We start from the raw sequence: 19,380 nt of genomic DNA on the forward strand, positions 1-19,380 counted from the left end.
GAAAACAATATGTATTGTTATTTTTTAAAAATAATATTGTTTGTTTCCAAAAATACCCCCAACATACTAAACTTTGTGTATTTTCTTTGCAAAGCTTTATTATTCCTTTTTAAAAATAAAAAAATCAACAATATAACTAATAACTTACTTTGAAATTTTAAGATTTAATCATTCACTTGCAGAAATTATTTTTTTTTTGTTATTTTTTCTTTATTTGTTCATCATTTGTTTGTTGTTCCCACTTTGTGGTATTCTTAAGTTGGAGAGAGGTACGTATAACTTTTGAATGATACAGTAAAATCGTTGTTAATTTAAAATTGTGTTCCATAGAGTGTTAAAGCTAAGCAAAAAAATATTTTTATTTGTGATATGTGCTCTTTACAAAATTAAAGCCTGTATGCAATCATGCAATTTGTTTTCAAGTTTTGACTAATAAGCATTTTTTAAGTTATTGAAGTAGTTTTTTTATGACTAAAATTATTTGGAAGGATATTATCATCTTGGTAAATTGAAAAGAAATAACTCATATTGAATAAATTGAAATAGATTTAGAAAAGATTTTAAAAAATTTGAGGGCATTTTTATTTTTACACATATTTATCTATGAATTACTAATTTCATCAAATTAGGTGTATTAGTTTATACACCCTGTACTATCATGTGAGGTGTATATTAGTTATATATTGCTTTAAATTTACTATCAAATAATGTATTAAATAATACCATACTTTTAATATATATACATTATTAAAATATCATGTTCTATCAAACGGCTCCTTAATATATTGTATTTAATATATTGTAAGGGGTCGTTTGGTGGAGTGTATTGAAAAATATAATGAATGCATTAGTTAATATGTATTAGTAGTACCTTGTTTGGTACGTCTTTTTGTCTATGTATAACTAATGCAAGCGTTGGTTATACACTCTATTATGTATTAAAGTGTGTATTAGTAGTACAAAAACTTTTAACACATATATTAACTTATTAAATGACCTTAATATCCCTTAATTTCCCTCTCAAAATATTTTACAATTTCTTTTTCTGTCATTTTAATTTTCAACACTAAATTTTCTCAAAACATTTTATAATTTTTTTTTCCACCATTTTAATTTATAATAATAAATAGTCGATTTAAATAACCACAACATATTTTTATGTTGCTTCAAGGGTCTTTAAAAGGATTAAAAAAATCTTAAAACTATTCATTAATTTTATATCTTATATTTTATTTTTATTTTAACTATATTAATCCATTTCGGCGTAACATTCCATAAGATGAAGGTGTTGAAATTACTCGTTTGCAAAAATCAAAGTGTATAAAATTAAAGAAGGTAACACTCATTCACAATTCATCAGAACTGAAGCGGCTACATCAAATCCTAAAGCTTCTTCTCCACAGGTGAAAATGAGAGCGTTGTTGGGTAAGCTAGCGAAGGCTGCACCCGTGGCGTTCAGTGGCGCTTCCAAATCAAATTTTGCTGATCCTCGCTTTCCATTTGGAGCTATTGCAGCCGTTGCTGGCTGCGTCTCTTATTATTACTGCTATTCTTCTCCTAATTTGGTATTCTTCACATTTCATTTCATTTTACAATGTCTTGACTTGAATGAATCTGACCGTCATTTTCCAATGGTGTTTTCAAATTTGATTTTATGTATGTTGAAATGGGTTCTTGCGACAGATCTTGTCCTATTTTGGCTGACTTTTATCTTCATGATGATTTTTTTTCTCCACAAAAAGAATTTAAAACATCTTCATGTATATTTGATACTTCTATTGACGTGATTGGCGAACTTACTATCTTTTCTCGTCACTATTAACACAATAATTGTCCTAGTGAGGGGTAAGATCACAGTGGTCAGTGTATGATGTGTCATGTGTGTGGATTAGATGTGCGTAACACGTGTTCAAACCCTGCAACTCATAAAAGGTGAGTATTTAAGTGGAGAAGGATAGAAGGACAGGCTCATTATACATCGAGTTACAAACTGCCCTCAGGATTTCTTGGTTATAAATATATCAACATGATTAAGTACATTGAGAAGATAATAAGTTTCACTTTTCATAGTTGAAAGATGTGACTCGTATGGATATATCTATGTAATAAGACATGTAGTCTTTCTATTGGTAAGCCAATTCTCAGTGCTCAGTACTAATCAGAATCTGTTAGGATTTGTCATGTTTAGAATGTAGGAGGTAACAGGAAGGATTCTGAAACTACTATACTGGTTTGTCTCTTCTCCTTTGCTTGGATATCCTTCCATCTTGATATAATTGCTACTCGTGATCAAATGAAAGAAAATACTCCCGCCGTTTTAATTTTCTTGGCCTATTTTGACTTGGCACGAAGTTTAAGAAAGTAAAAAAGAATTTTGAATCTTGTAGTCTTAAATTCAAGATATGTCAAATGTACCAAAATACCCTTTAATCTTGTGGTCTTAAACATGTCATGTGGAAAATTGAAATTAAAGGGCTGCAAAAAAAGGAAAGAGTCATTCTTTTGAAACGGACTAAAAAGGAAAGTAGGCGAAACAAATTAAAATGGAGGGAGTAAGTGATGTGAAGTTGCTCAAACGCCACAAAGTCGACGTTACCCTGAATCTAAAGGAATAATTTGATAGGAGATCTCGGTTTCAAAAAAAAAAAATTAGATAGGAGATCTCCTTTTTAGGATTTGACCATTACTAGGCTAATGGCTTAGAATGTTAAATGTATACACATGTGCTATAATTTATAGTGTTGGCAAATGCCAACATATTGCTTTCATTTTCTTTAGCATACATCAATATTTGTCGTCCTTGAACAACACAATAGCCTGTCCTTCGCTTGCTATATTTTAACTAAGTACCATAGTGGAAAAATGATCTTATATCGATGAATTTCCATTTAAAATAATGTAATTGCAATTCCTCTTCATAAAATAGGGGCGAAGTTGTGTTTACTAATTACTGGATTGTTCAATTGAGTGCCTCGAAATAAATAGATGTCTCAGTGCAATAGAACTCCTGGGAACATCTTGCTTGTGTTTCCTTTTTTTTTTTTTTTTTTGATGAAGTAAGATTTTGTGTAACTGGCATCAAGAAGATTCAAAGTTATAAAAGATATGTTAGCTCCAACAACAATAGGCCTTAAAGCATAGGGAGCTAACCAAAAGCAAATAGGGCTACTAAGCCAGGCTAAGGGAGCCAATGAAATCTACAAAAGAAATTACATCATTTACAGAAGCATTATTTTTTTTAGAAAATGGTAATTTTGTATTCCTCAGCTTTAAGGTTATGTTGGCCACCTCCAAAGAAATTACATTTGTAAACAGAAAATACTTACAAAGGGCCTATAAAATCCACTAATCGAATTTCCTCATCTATATCCTGTTCTTTACATCAAAAACCTATAGGAGTAATGAACTTCTACAATATCTTCATATGAAGAGGTTATGAGGCCTCGAGTTGTACAATATTTTTGGCTTGAATGAAGCATTACTATTCTTACCAGGAGAGCAAATGTCACACATGTTGATTCGTTCAAGAATAATCTTAGACGCACATATATGAATCAAATTTGCATGATATTAATAAAGATTGCATGCTTTCTTGTAGGTATGTTAACGAGGGGTGCGCGTGCGGGGTGGTGTGGGTTTTAGGTTGTGCGGGATAGTTCAAGTTTAAGGATATGTTGGGCGGGTGCGGGACGGGTTGAAGCAATCATTTTTAAAATGATGCGGAGCGGGGTGATTTGTGGTTTTAAATAAAAAACTAAAAATTGAAGTTTACTGATACTAAACTTCTTGCAAAGACATTAAAAATTACATCTTGTCTAAATATATTTATAAGAAACTTTTCAAAGTATTTTTACTAGGTAAATGCATGATTTATCATGGAGAGAAATTTGTGATTGTTCAGAGTAGATTGTCTTTTCTTGATAAAATCAATAATTCTATGGTTATTCCTACTCATAAAGTGCTCTATTAGTTGGTGTCACTAAGCAAATTTCTAACGTCATTAATGAGTTTATGATTCTTCCTATTTTCATGACGTCTTTCTTAATATCATTTGAGGTGTGTTTGTTCTTATATTTTAGAACATCACCACAATGTTTTAAAAGTTTAATAGTGGTCTTGCAAGAAAATGAAGGTAGTTTAATGGGGAATTATTATTTTATGGGATGTTTACCAAGCTCAATTTTACCTTCCTTCAAAATATACTTCTCTCTAAAATTTGATACACCACAAAAAGCAAAGCAAGATGAAAATATAAGTGTAGAGATTTTGACGCGGGTTTTTGCGGGGGCAGGGTAGGCCGTGGGGCGGGTTTTAAACTGAATCTACTCTGCAACTGCCCCACTCCTCCATGTTGCCATCCCATCTTGCCTATCCTAATAACTTATGACATTATTTATTTTTATTAAAAAGTGCAAGACATGTATTCAAGTTATTCAAGGTCTCTAGGTTAAGGTTATAACCAGTATCAACAAATAGTAGCATGATATAGTAAGTTGACTCAAACCATATATAGTTGACTAATACCAGACTAGGCTTAAAATAACAACTAGACATACATCACCTAATGTAGTGAGAGAAACTTGAATAAACTTTATTTAATACCAGTCATTTCAACTTTACCATATGTTAGAGTGAGTTCATTTTTGTAGAAACATATGAACATATCTTTAGCCTTGTTCCTTGATCAGTTGCTATGCAAATATCAATGATTCTTTATGGCTCAAGGAGTTATTGCAAAACAAATTAGTTTGCTTTTGGTACCAAGTCTTCTTGGGTTCTTCATGGTTCATAGCTTGTGTAGTTGGTGATGCATGTAAATGTTTGGGTTTCTAGATCTTAAATGACTTCTCGCATAATTACAGCCTAATGTTTTACATCTAGAATTACCATAGTAATGGCATGTAGCACGAGGAGGGGATTGTTTACCTGCAACTGCCTTATTAGTCGACTTGATACTTATCTCAGTTGACTTGGTTGAAGTAGAGCATCTACTAGTACAGGCCTTTTTAGTCAACAGGTAGTTTAAGGAGATGAGTCAATTTTGATGGATCATAGTGGTGTAGAAAAATTTCTGCAAAGTGTTCATTTGCTGGCGCAACTCAGTATTTTCTTCATTTGCTTGGGCAACTCTGTATTTTCTTCTTGAAGTAAGTCATGTTTAGTTTGACGTTCTTTAAGCCGAAAATCTAAGTCTTTCTTTTCTTGTCTTAATTTCTATAGTGCATGTCATTTGTTACAAGTCGTAATAGAAATAAGCTTACCTCACCATTTTTTTTCCGTCTCTCCAAGTTGAAGTCCTACAATTCTCGTTGGTCTCTTCTCCTTTCATGAGGCATATGCTCACCATTATTTCTTGATCCTTCTCTTTATCAGATTCATCCTTATCGCTCCAAGTTGATGTCCTACAGTTCATGTTGGTTTCTTTTCCTTCCATGAGGCATATGATCACCATTTCTTCTTGATCTTTCTCTTTATCACATTCATTCTCATTGCTCCCAGTTGAGAATTCCCAGTTGAGATTTTGTAATTTTTCTTCTTGAGATTAGGACACTAATTTAATGTCGAAGCTTACACATTCATAACATTGTATGCTCCCTCTTGTGGGACCTCATTCTTTTGGTCTCTTGAATTTATTGGATGGATTGAGCTTTCTTTCCACTTCTTTATTATTTTCCTTTTGATGTTTCTGGATATCTTAACCAATTTTCGTGATCTTCCTTGGTTTTGATGGCGCCCTCATGGATAACTTCCAATCTGCCCTATATTTCGTTATTAGTTTTACAAGTAGACATTTTCTCATTTTCATCACTAGCATAATAGATGCCAGGCTGGTGGTATGGAGACAAACTTTGGAGTCTAAAGGGATTAGATTGAGCAGGACCAAGATTGAATACTTAGAGTGCAAGTTTAGTGATGTTACGCCTTATGTTGACGTGGAAGTGAGACTTGATACATATGCCATCCTAAGAAAGAAGTTTCAAGTATTTTAGGTTCTTAATCCAAGGAAATGGTGAGCTCAACGATGATGTCGCACACCGCATTGGCATGTGGTGGATGAAATGTAGGCGTATCTCTAGATTCTTGTGTGAGAAGAAGGTGCCATCAAAACTTAAAAGCAAGTTCTACAGAGCGGTAGTTAGCTCGACTATGTTGTATGAGGTGGAGTGTTGGCCATTCAAGGTCTCTCATCTTTAGAAGGCGAGAGCTGTGAAAATGAGGATGTTGAGGGGGATTTGTGGGCATTTTAGGAGAGACAAGATTAGAAATGAAGATATTCGAGACAAGGTAGGAGTGACGTTCACAGGGGACAAGATGAGTGAAGCAAGACTAATATGGTTTGGTCATGTGAAGAGGAGATGCTCAAATTCTCAATAAGGATGTGTGAGAGATTGGTAGTGTTGGGGTTAGGGAGATGTAGAGGTCGGCCAAAGAAGTATTGAGGTGAGGTGATTAGACAGGATATGACACACCTTCAACTTATCAAACATGGCCTTGGATGGGGGTCCAGAGGTCAAGGATTAGGGTAGAAGGTTCGTAGGTAGTTGAGTGGTGTTTTCGTGCATTTGAGGATCATAGCACTTCGTAGTTTCTTGCCCTTCGATTTCTAGTATGAGATATCTTCCCTCCCTCTCCTTGTGCGCATGCAGTTTCCTTTCTTCTTTTGAGATCTATTTTTTGACATCCTTCTCGTTGTGTCACTGATTGTTTAGATCCTCAACTTTGATTGATGAATTCTTTGAATTGTCCTTCTTATGACAATTCAAGTATGAGCTCTTAGTTTAGCAACCCAAAGAATTTCAAGGCCTTCTTTATTTCACCTTATATCTTGATTTATATTATTCAAATGTAATCAGATTCGTTTTCTTGAATTTGGATTTTGATCACACCTAATGTGGACTCGTTTGTAAAGTTGATTACTTCATAGATTTTAGACCTTCCGTAAATAACAAGATCTTGATCTTTTCCTCTTGAAGGATATTTTTCTTCCGTAAGATCGTAGTAAATATGCACCCTAGGGTGTGGCCTAGTGGTCGATGAAGTGGGTTGAAAGCATGAGGTCTCAGGTTCGAATCCTAGCAAAGACAATAAAATACTAGGTGATTTTTTCCATCGGTCTTAGCCTTGGTGGACAGAGTTACCTGATATCGATTGCTGGTGGGAGGTGGCAGGTATCCCGTGGATTTAGTCGAGGTGTGCGAAAGCTGGTCTGTATACCATGGTTATCAAAAAAGGGGATCATAGTAAATATTCTTTCCATGATTCTTGTACCTTGATTTTGACAAGTCTTTTCTTCCATATCTGCTTTCGTAATTCCATGTCTAATTTTTTTTCCCCCATATTTGTTGAGATCTTCACTAAATCCTTCTTCATCGAACAAACCTGTACCGAAAATAAATTTACCACAAGTAAATATTCTTTTATTAATTGTGTTGGTTTGTTATCATCAAAATTAATAGATGAAACCTTAGCCTACCATAAACAACATCCAAATTTAGCTCTTCTGGCCTTCCTGGTGGCGTGCAACATTAGCTCCTTTGACTCTCCTTGGGACCCTCATGTCAGCATGCAAAAGGCAGCGTCTGTGAGTTCCTTTGGGGTTTCATGTTGGTCCTTATCCCCCCCGGCCTTGAACCATGAAATATGTGTAGCATCTAGCTTACTCATCGTCATTTTTCTAGGGCTTTTCATCTACTAGAAGCATCTCCTTGATCTTAATTTCCAAAGCTTCATCCAAGTCTTTTAATGGAGATATGCCACCACAGATGCTATCACACCCAATCAGACATTTGGGGAGAAATTGATGGCCCTCCGCTGATGAATCTTTGTCTCCATTACTCTCAGCAACTTTTAGAGGCCATTGCGAGATTTGTTGTTGGAAGTTTTCCCAGGAATTGTAATATTTTGTGAGCTATGTTTCTGCAGCCTCTGTTGTAATCATTTTCTGGAGTAATAATAATAGAAGGTTTCTTATCTCTGATCCAGGTGACTATTACAATGTATCTGCCATATACTAGTTTTGGTACATCCTATACAAAAAAGCTTGGATCTTTCTTCCCCATCTCCTGTATAAATACCCAGAGCCACAGGAAGGCTGCAGCATCTGTCCACGTTTCCATCTGATAATTTCCCTGTCAATTTTAATTCTGCTCGTGAATCTGCTACCTTGCGTCCATTTGAACCATGTGAGTCTGTCTTAACTGGTGTCCATTAACTTGAGCGATTTGCCTCCTGAGACGAAAGAGAGGAAATTTTTCCCCCATCTGAAACTCAGAAAGAAATAAGGAGAAGTGATTCCCAGTGATCGGAGGAACTACTGGAGTCATATCCCACAAACTCAAAAGCAATTTAAGTGTGTTGCCTCGAAACTAGTGCCTTAGAGCATTTTCCTTTGGTCGTCTTTCCTTTCGCCTTAATTGGTTTGGAAATGAAAGTTAAATCATTAGATTCTCCTAATTTTACACCCTAGATTATTTGTTTCTCATTCAGATGTTGAAGCGTCATGTTATTGCTTATTAGCTAATGAATAATGTCTCTTCATGATTTTTATTTCTGTGACTTAGAGTGCCTACTTAATTGACTGATTTGAGAAATTTTGGCATCTCTAAGGTTAGCTGTTCTACTGTATACTTCATTCGTTTGCAAGCTGAAAAGTTTCCAAATACAGGTGTACTCGGAGCAAATCAATGAAGATTCTGGTAAAAAAATTGGTTAGTTTCTCTTTTTATGCCTCTCTTAAGGTTATGCTTAGTCAAGAGATTCATGGAGTTTGTGGGAACACCATCGCAATCAAAACTCTCTGTTTTAGCCAATAGTGTTGAATTTAAATTAGGGTCTGTGATATAAGTTTTCTGTGGATGCAGTTAAGTGGAAAGTTGAAAATGTGGGCTTTCATATTCATAGACTTCAATGTAATGAATTATAAGTCTTATCATTTGAAATTAGTTAAGAAGGGGGACCAGAGATAAGATATAAGAAACTCTTTGGGTGCAGCAGGTTAAGGAATGACTCCAAATAACTTCTATATACTTTTGTCTGAAGAACTTGCATGGTTTTTCTACTTATAAGCTAATTTATTTGATACATGTGAGCTTTTTTATTTCATTAATCTGTGAATATATCCTCTCCCTTAGAATTCTCTTCGAGTTCATGCTTTTTGGTGACCATTTTAAGAGCCTGTTTGGGATTGCTGTTACAAAACTGCTTATTTGAGAAGTACTTTTATAAAATAACTTTTCTGAAAAGTGCTTTTGAAAAAAAGCAATTTATCTTTGGTAAATTCATTTGAAAAGTGTTTTTGATAAACAGATTGTGTTTGGATAATTTTTTCAAGAAGTGTTTTTTCGAGACAAATGACCAAAACGGACATGTATCAATAGACTTTTACTACTAAAACTAAGCAACACATTCATATACACGTACACTGCATGATAATAAATGTTTTAAATAAGATTCTATCTATTATTTGTTATCTTATTTTTTTTTGGTATATATTTTTACTGTGTCAAAATTTACTAAGAATAAACAATCATCATATTCATATATGTACACTACATGGTAACAGATATGTCACTTTTCATTAATTATTTATTTAAAATTAAATATTCAAGAAAAAATTTACAAGTGCTGTCAAAATACAATTTTGTAACGTGATTCATCTGTCAATAACGTGATTCATCATTAATCTTGTAAAATTAAAGAAAATGAGTGAAAATAAAATAATAATATATAAATCATAAAATAAAATAAAGAATTATGATTTAAATATAAAGTATAAAATTTTAAAATCAAACTTATAAGATATGTTAATTAATTAATAAGGGGTATTATATGTGTGTGTGAGTGATAGGGATATTTTTGTCATGAAAAAAGTAATTTTCGGCTTCTGCTTTTTTTGAAAAGCAGAAATTTTCTGCTTCTTCTCAGAAGCGTTTTTGCTTCCTTTTTAAAAGAACTTTTGTAAGTTTACCAAACACCATTCTTTTCAAAAAAATGTTTTTTCTTAAAATAAGTGCTTTTTATCGGGAAATAAGCAATCCCAAACAAGCATTAAGTGCTTCAGTAATATCAGAACATTTGAAGATTTGTCTCTTTGCCACAGTTGTTGCAGTTAAACAAGGAACTAACTCGATTTTACTGTTGTCTCCATTTTCAGCTCTAAATCCTGATAAGTGGATTGAATTTAAGCTGGAAGATCGAGCATCAGTTAGCCACAACAGTCATCTGTTCAGGTTATTTTTTAAATTCTTTGGTTATTTTATAATTATGGCTTTAACCTATTAATTGTGCTGTTACTCATTCCATGATGACCCTTCTTGTGAACTAAACCTGGCTTGTTTGGTTTGATAATTTTGTCGGCAAGTTGAGTTCATTCTACCACTGCTGGAACAGTGGTCTTACACCAATTGCAGTATATAAAACAAAACTTTCTAGCCCATTTGTATCTCCCGAAGGTGGTTGAATGTGTAGGGTTCAGCTTTTTGATATAGAATTGATAAGGTAATTCTGCCTCTGAGTGCTGGGACATACTCCATGAAATCATGTTTTTGATTGGCTTTCGGTTGCTAACGTTAATTACTACTAGTAAACGTACCCGCGCGATGCGCGGATCACTTCAAAGAAAGAAAAGCCACCAACACCTATATCATGTACCATCACCATCAACATAACTGTTTTATTTCATACTGCATTATTAATAGGGCTGATTTTTACCCCATACAATTTATTGAAATCTCAGAATTTCAAGCCCCTTAAATTAATCTATATTCAAATGCCATAAGTACTATGTTTGTCTCGAACACAATAAATGCAAAACTGTCTTGTAGATATCACCTCTCAAATCATATCTCAACTTTTTCTACTACTACAACAACAACAACAACATACCAGTGTATTCCCACAAAGTGGGTCTGGGCAGGGTAAAGTGTACGCAGTCCATACCACTACCTTAGATGAAGTAGAGAAGCTGTTTCTGATAGACCCCTAACCGAGGACAGATAACAGTACAACCACAAAAACATAAAAATAAACAATAAAAATGAGATAACACACCGCTAGATAATAAAGGAAATAAGATATCGACAGAGTAATACTATAAACTATCTATTCGAGATCATAAACATCCTCAGAACATGAAACTACACGAAACTATAGGCATAGATACAAACGACACACTCCTCTCTATTACTACGGACGCATTTCTACCTACTAACCCTCTACCCTAATTCGCGTCCTCCACACCTTCCTGTCAAGGGTCATGTCCTTCGTAAGCTGTAACTGCTCCATGTCATGTCTAATCACTTCCCTCTAATATTTCTTTGGCCTACATCTACTCCGCCTAAAACCATCCATAGCCTCTTGCACCTCCGTACTGGAGCATCCGTGCCCCTTCTTATCACATGTCCAAACCATCGCAACCTCACTTTCCATATTTTGTCTTCCACCAAAGCCACTCCCACTTTGTCACAAATAACCTTATTTCTAACCCTATGTCTCCTGGTAAGTCCTCACATCCATCTCAATATCCTAAGTTCTGCCACCTTCAACTTTTGGATGTGGGAGTTCTTAACTGGCCAACACTCCGCTCCATACAACATAGCCGATCAGATTGCCACTCTGTTGAACTTACCCTTAAGCTTAGGTGACACCTTCTTATCACACAAAACTTGAAGTGAGCTTTTACTTCAACCACCCTTCACCAATACGATGTGTGTATCCCTGTCAATCTCTCCATTTTCTTGAGTCATAGATCTAAGATACTTGAAACTCTTCCTATTTCGAATAGCCTGAGAATCCAGCTCTACTACCACGTCAACCTCACGCATCGAATCGCTGAACTTACATTCCAAGTACTCAGTCTTAGTCCTGCTCAACCTAAATCCTTTGGACTCTAGGGTCTGTTGCCAAACCTCCAACTTAACATTAACTCCTTCCTGGGTCTCGTCAATTAGTACAACAGTAAATAACATACACCAATGCTCCTCCCCTTGAATACGCCGTGTCAAAACATCCATCGCCAAGGCAAATAAAAACGGGCTAAGAGATGATCCCTGGTGCAACCCTGTCAAGACAGGTAAGTGCTACGAATCTCCTCCTACCGTCCTCACACGAGTTTTCGCTCCGTCGTTGATACGGGCTCTACTACGAACACACGAAAACGGACAACAACACAAGAACGAGCCGAGAACAAGATGAAAAACTAGCTTCGGTAGTAACACACAAACGAGACAAGATAAGAAAAACAACAATTGCAATAAAGTAAAGATAGGTAGTGTGACATAAGAAAATACAAGAAACTAAGAACCAAGACGTGTATCAAAACGTCAAGACCCCTACAACCCGTAATATCAAACACCAAACTCTTACGTGACCCAAGAGGGAAATCAATCGCCTTAAGAACCTACGTTTCTAAGCCAAAATGCAACACAAGTGAATCCACACTTATCTTGCCCTAGTTTCGGGTGGGGCTAATCCTAAGTTGCTCGGACTCGGGTGCGGGTATCCGAGACGGGTGTGGATTTCAGAGTTGAATTCGTCAAAATATAAATTTTGAGATTCAGGGGTGCGAATCAAGTATGAATACGGGTGCGGGGATTCGGCTAAAGAAAATCAAATATTATAAATATAGAGTTATAAAGATATTCTAAAAATACTTTATTAAACAAAAACAAGAAAGCAACCAACTTAAAATATTAATTCAAAACTAACAGAAAAAAAGAAATGTCCACTATCAAGTTATTTAAGTTAACTACTCTTACGCATCTTCTTCATATTAATGTTATATATTAATATACATTATTTTTATATCATAAAGAATATAAAATACAAAAGTCGGCTGCTGTTAGTCCAATAAATAAACATGCTGTTGTCTAGTTTTTATTAAAAAATATATATTGTTAATATTAATATTAATAAATATATATAACAACACAAGCAAATAAACAAATATTAATGGTGCTGTCTTATTTTTATTAAAGAAATATTAATATTAATGAATATAAATATATATATATATAACAACACAAACAAATAAAACACCGACCTCGACAGTGGTGGCACATCGATAACGACGGATGATTGACGACGGCGACTGAGGTGGGACGGTGACAACGGTTTCTTGGCGACAGCGACGGCGGTGGCACATCGACAACGCCGTCTCTGTTCCGGTGGTCGCTGGTCGGTATTTTTTCAGTAAGTCGCCGGTTAATTATTCAATTTTCACCCTCAAATTTCTTCTTTAATTTGGTCAATGTCTCCGAAATTGTTTGACTGAATCAGAGACGGCGGAAGCACCCACACCTTGCTTCAGTCTCGTGTCGAGATGGATTCAGTGGCAAAACCGCTGAGTCCGAGCAACATAGGGCTACTCTCACAAGAGAGAAAATGTGTTCTTTCAAATATCCATATTCAACAAAACTAAGTGAAATAACCCTAAAATGTTCTACTTATAGTCTATTACAATTGAAGATAAAATGACCACATTGCCCTTAATGAGAAGGGCGGCCATGGTGTGTTAAGACACCATGTGCAATCTCTAAAATAGCCTTAATGAAGAAGCGGCCATGGTGTGTTTGGTCTTGATGAACAGGGTGCCTCTTTAATGCTCTCAAAACCGTGGGTGGTTCATACTTCAAACACTTGTGTTCTCGGGTAGGCATCAAAGGTAAGCTCCTAAGCAACCTTCCACACACAGAAATTCTTCTATTGTGGCTTTAAAATGGGTCCCCCATGCGAGTTCCCGTGCCCTCAATATGACCACGACTAGATTCATGTATTGGCCTCGTATGATGTCCTCAAAAGCTACCTGGCCGTTTGGCTCGTATCATCCTCCCCTTCTTGAAAAGGATTCGACCTCGAATCCATATCTTGCAAAATCACAGAAAGGACAAACAAGCAGAACATCCTCATGACATGAGGATTAGGGTTAGTGCAACAAATAACATCATCATGCCAAGGTGGTATACACTTGAAATATAACCACGAATCCTTTGTTTTACTCATGAAAAGCTTAGTACAAATGTCACAAAGGATTTGGCTAAGGAAATCACCAAGAGGTAAGGAAACCACAATGGTCATAATGGCATCAATAGATACAAAAGGTAAGGGTACCTTTACCTTAGGAGCCATAAGACACAATTGCTTCATCACCTCTTTAAAAGGCCACATCAAGAGTGGTGCCTCAATTGAAATTAAAGTCCACGGAAAACATATAGCAATGTCACTCAAACAAGTGGACCAATCAACAAATATCCTACCTCTACATAAAGCTGATCCAAAACTATCATAGATGTCATCATAAGCAAAAAGGTAGTATAGAAAGGAATCAAATGTAAAGGTATCATTCAGTGTGACCTGTGACTTAGCACTTGAAGTACATAAGTATGAAATCAAATCATTTAAGTACATACAAATTTTCCTTTTGGGCAATTCATGCCAATATACGATGTATATTCAACAAGATCATGAATATCATCATATGTATAAAGGTAATGAAGAAAGGTACTAAGGACACTATTCTCATCAAAGATGTATTCACAAGTAGGAACACACAAAGAGAGAAAGAGACATTGTAAGCATGTAGGACCTCTCTTTTTCCAACAACTTCCAGAGGGAAGGTATTCCATCAAGGGAGCCATGCAATTAGGAAGATTAGAGAAACTTCTATGCAGCAAATCAATCCAAGACAAGTAGCTTTCTCAAGAACTTTGTTTCCCTCTTCTAATGATGCTAAGCATGCTCCCAAGAGTCCCACAAGATACTTCAAATTGTCCAACCCTATGAAGGTGACAAGAAGCTGTGAACATCCTTGGACTCTTCCACAAACGAGAATTCAACTTAGCATCCACAAGTTGTAGTCCACACAATTTAAGCTCAAATGTGTCAAATATTGATGCAAGCACATGAATAATATCCCTAAGAGGTAATGACACAATTGCCCTAGGGTTCTTAATCTCGTGACCACCTTTGAGAAAGGGGTCTCGTATCACAATCAAGTCACAAAGAAGGGCATCATAAGAATGGAATTCATCTAAAGTGTTTTCATGAGGGAACTCTCCTCTTGACCTATAAGTAGTGATACCTTGGTCAAGAGTGGAAACACTTAAGGGTGAACTCTCTTGGTTCCTTTTATTACTCCCTTCTTTAGTGAACCCTTAACCTTGCTGGAAATTTCCCCCATGCACAACTTGGGTTTATTAAGTGGGTTGTAAAGCCACAAGAACGACTTTCCATCATAGGGAAGGATACCAACACTCACAATCAAACCTTGCTTGTCGTCTTGACCAAGCATCAAGGTGGATGTATAACATTCTCTACATCCCAAGAGGTTACCAGGGTCAAATGGGTGAAGTAGCCAAGGACCTAAGTATCGGCTATACCTAATTTCCTTTATGGTGCCATCCCCAAAATTAGGCACACCCTCTATATCACCATTGGAAATATCATGAGCACAAAGAGGGTAGAGAAAGGTGTCACACAAGTCGACTTCAACGATGGTGTCCTTATGCATGTACTCAATAGTTTCAAGTTCATCACCATTAGTATGCTCAACATAGGAATCACACAAAGAAAAAGTTGAGGGAATTTCTAAGAAAATATCACCTTCTCTTTCAAAGGGGCATTCCTCAAGTAGACACAAACTACTATTAACATCAAAGGTATCACAACTCAAGTTATCACATGGGTCAAGCAATTCATCCCTATCTTTATCAAGCTAGGGTGGGCTGTCATACAAAGTATCACAATCAAAATCATTTTTCAAAGAACAAACACTAATCGGGTTGCCTAAACATTCAAGCACATCAAGGTCACCTTTACCCAATTGGTTATTCTTCACAACATTTTCATCTTCACAATTTCCATGAGCAAAAATAAGGCTTTCATCACACAACATGCTCAAAGAATCGTCTCCAATCTCATGATCAACTCTATTAACATCATCACTAACTTGAGACTCATCAAACACACCATACACATGCTCAAGTAATGGACTACATTCATGAGTAAGTTGATCATTATTCATATCCTCACTAGTTGTCGACAACTCACATACCAACGTAGACTTACCTTGGTTTTCACAAGGGTCAACTAGTGTGTTGAGTACTCTTATCACATGCCCGAACCATCTCAACCTAACTTTCCGCATCTTGTCCTCCACCGAAGCTACTCCCACCTTTTCTCGGATAGTCTCATTTCTAACTCTATCACTCTTAGTAAGCCCGCACATCCAACGCAACATTTGCATTTTCGCCACCTTCAACTTTTGAATGTGAGAGTTCTTGAAAGGCCAATACTCTGCTCCATACAACATGGCTAGACGAACTGCCACTCTATAGAATTTGCCTTTAAGCTTGGCCGACACCTTATCGCACAACACTCCAGAAGCGAGCCTCCACTTCATCCATCCTGCCCCAATACGGTGGGAGACATCTTCGTCAATCTCTCCATTCCCCGGAATCATAAACCCGAGATACTTAAAACTGTCCTTCTTACAAACAACCTGAGAATCCAACCTTACTATCACTTTGTTCTCCTGCCTCAAGTCACTAAACTTGCATTCCATATATTCTGTCTTGGCCCTACTCAACCTGAACCTTTTAGACTCAAGGGTTTGTCTCCATACCTCCAATTTATCATCCCCTCGTGTCTCATCAATCAAAACTACATCATCTGCAAAAAGTATACACCAAGGCATCTCTCCTTGAATACGTCGCGTCAACACATCCATCACCAACACAAACAAAAACGGGCTAAGAGTCGATCCCTGATGCAACCCTGTCAAGACAGGGAAATGCTCTGAATCTCCTCCCGCCGTCCTCACCTGAGTCTTTGCTCCATCATACATGTCTTTAATCAATCTGATGTACACCATCGGGACTCCACTCACTTCCAAGCATCTCCAAAGAACCTCCCTAGGGACTTTGTCGTATGTTTTCTCTAGGTCGATGAACACCATATGCAAGTCCCTCTTCCTTTCCCTATACTGCTCCACCAGTCTCCGCACCAGGTGAATTGCCTCAGTCGTCGAGCGACCGGGCATAAATCCAAATTGATTCTTTGAAATAGACACTATCCTCCTCAACCTCCACTCGACCACTCTCTCCTTTATAATCCCCCTAGCATATACAACCCACCTCGAGTCAATTTCCAAAGAAATTTGAAGTTCATTAAGCTCAATATGGAGTTTTAACACTTCTATGAGCAATTATGAATTGAACATAATAAACGAAGTGTAATAGGAATCTGGTCGGAACCTTTGCGTGAGCTCGACAAGAAAAACAGAAGCTAATAAAGTGACTGTGGAGATATTTTGTGGGGTTTGGTCGCTTGCAACTTTGTGGACACTATGGTGGTGTTAATTCTCGCAAATTATTGGTGGAGAGGGAGCTGACACAAATTAGATGTGAGTGAAAGCCACCAAAAAGAAGGCGTTGTGATTTGACTTTTCTATCTGGGAGATTTCTCATGGTAGCTCTGATACCATGTTATAAATATACGAAAAAACATTATAAAATTGTTTATCGACATTATTACACCGAGTCCTATTTATAGACACTACATTTCGATCATTTTCCACGTGGGATACTATATGCTAATCGTATTCCTATTCTTATTCTATCCAATAGTAGTGGGTGTTGCAGTAGTTCACTCCCATTATTTGGAAATCCTGAATTCTAATGGTAATCCTTGATTTTGATTTGCAACCTCGCTGTGCATTATAAACATTTGGTTTCGTCAAACTTTGTGAACTGTCATAGTGTTCAGATATTTTAATCCAAAACTCAACTTATATTTCCTTAGTCTTTCCTTAGATAAGTTGTTATAGATTATAACTTAGAAACTACCCAAAAAATACTTGCATGTCGGAATTAACAAAATAAAGGCTTGGATGTTCTGCATTTCTAATACACAACATGGAACAAGAAGAAACAAACAAAATTCTTATACCACAATTTCAAAATAGAACTAAAAAAATTAATGGGGAGTGAGATGCTAAGAAAGAAGGATACACAGACCTTATACAAGAACATTTACTTGGAAACCAAGAATCTTGCAACGAAAAACTCATGACCTGTCTCTAGGTTGACCTTTCTTTACAACAACATACCCAGTGTAATCCTACTAGTGGGTCTAGAAGGGTAGAATGTACACAAACTTATTTGAATAACAAATAGTTTCTGATGTCGCCCAAAACTACCCCTGCTTGAAGTATAATACGGCCGATGCCAAATATTGTAACCCAACAGAGGTTGGGGTCGAACCAATTGGGAATAGATCGAATATCTCTCACGAATCTGTGAAAGTTTCCGAAAAAATGCATGAAAAGTAAAAAGGGGATTTTGCTGTGAAAACAGTAAAGTAGCAACAAGTTTTGATCGCTTTAGTTGAAATCAATCTGAGATGAATATTAGGACTGTGATCCCCCTGGCTTCCAAACTCCGTAAACTTATTTTGCACAATCCGACTAACTCAATGCGATGCATGCAGAATCTGACAAGATGGGTATCGCCAACCGTCTTGTGAATGCCTTGGTAAATTTCACTCTTCATCTTATGAGTCTCAGAGTGTCGCCTTACTAACCCTTGTCTTTGCTCCCAGTTCAACTATCTCCTTTTGGGGGTCAAGTTGATTAAACAAGGGTTGGTAGCCTCGAATTACTATCGTAACCTAAGTTGAGCGGACTCTTCATTTTTGATGCCGCACCCGTGTTGGATTTTTCAAAAATATACTAATCTTGGTGAATTCGACATGCACCCATTGACATTTTTGACGAGTTCGAGCAACATAGGTTGTAACGTTCTTTTCCTAGTCTTGACCTCTCTTGTGAAGATATCTTGAATACAGGCAAGTTCTTTAACTTCTGCAATAATTAAGAAAGCATACAATTTGAAGAAGATCACAATACATGCACCAACACTGATTTAGAAAGACCTCATACTTCCTCTATGTCGTTATTCAGCCAGGGTTCCCACAACCCTACTTAGGTGGTTTAGCCGTGCATAGTTGCAAAAAGATCCATGGAATTCAATAACGAAAGCATAGAAACAATCTCACAATAATTGAAGAACAAAAACCAAATTCTCAAATTAATAATCAACTAAGAAATCACAAAGGATTCCAAGATCAAAAGTCAAATCTTGAAATCAATATATGTTTGTGAATGTAAAGATTGCGTAAACTATATAGAGTGCGTAAACTAATACCAAAACGTCAGAAGGGTATTTATAGAATACATCGAAACACTAAAAATCCTAGTCAAAACGAACATGAAAAACTGGGTCAACGGTCACTTACGGACACACTTACGGGTCGTAAGTGGCACTTATGCCCCATACGTGGGTGTCGTAAGTGACCTGTACTCTTCAAACCGTAAGAGGCCCACTT

At 36.4% G+C, this 19,380-nt stretch overlaps 1 protein-coding gene across 1 annotated transcript in view; it reads left to right on the forward strand.

Annotated features, from left to right (window-relative positions):
* The first annotated feature begins 1,227 nt into the window (after nt 1-1,227).
* The window catches only part of LOC107870810 (NADH-cytochrome b5 reductase-like protein), a 37,788-nt gene continuing 19,635 nt past the window's right edge, over nt 1,228-19,380 (forward strand). The window contains exons 1-4 of the mRNA XM_016717463.2: nt 1,228-1,335; nt 1,404-1,565; nt 8,666-8,708; nt 10,154-10,229. Of these exons, the coding sequence (XP_016572949.1) occupies nt 1,410-1,565; nt 8,666-8,708; nt 10,154-10,229 (275 nt within the window). The 5' untranslated portion in view covers nt 1,228-1,335; nt 1,404-1,409. The remainder of the gene's footprint in view (nt 1,336-1,403; nt 1,566-8,665; nt 8,709-10,153; nt 10,230-19,380) is intronic.

This window comes from Capsicum annuum, chromosome 5 (assembly GCF_002878395.1).
Source record: "Capsicum annuum cultivar UCD-10X-F1 chromosome 5, UCD10Xv1.1, whole genome shotgun sequence".
Classification (NCBI taxonomy): domain Eukaryota; kingdom Viridiplantae; phylum Streptophyta; class Magnoliopsida; order Solanales; family Solanaceae; genus Capsicum; species Capsicum annuum.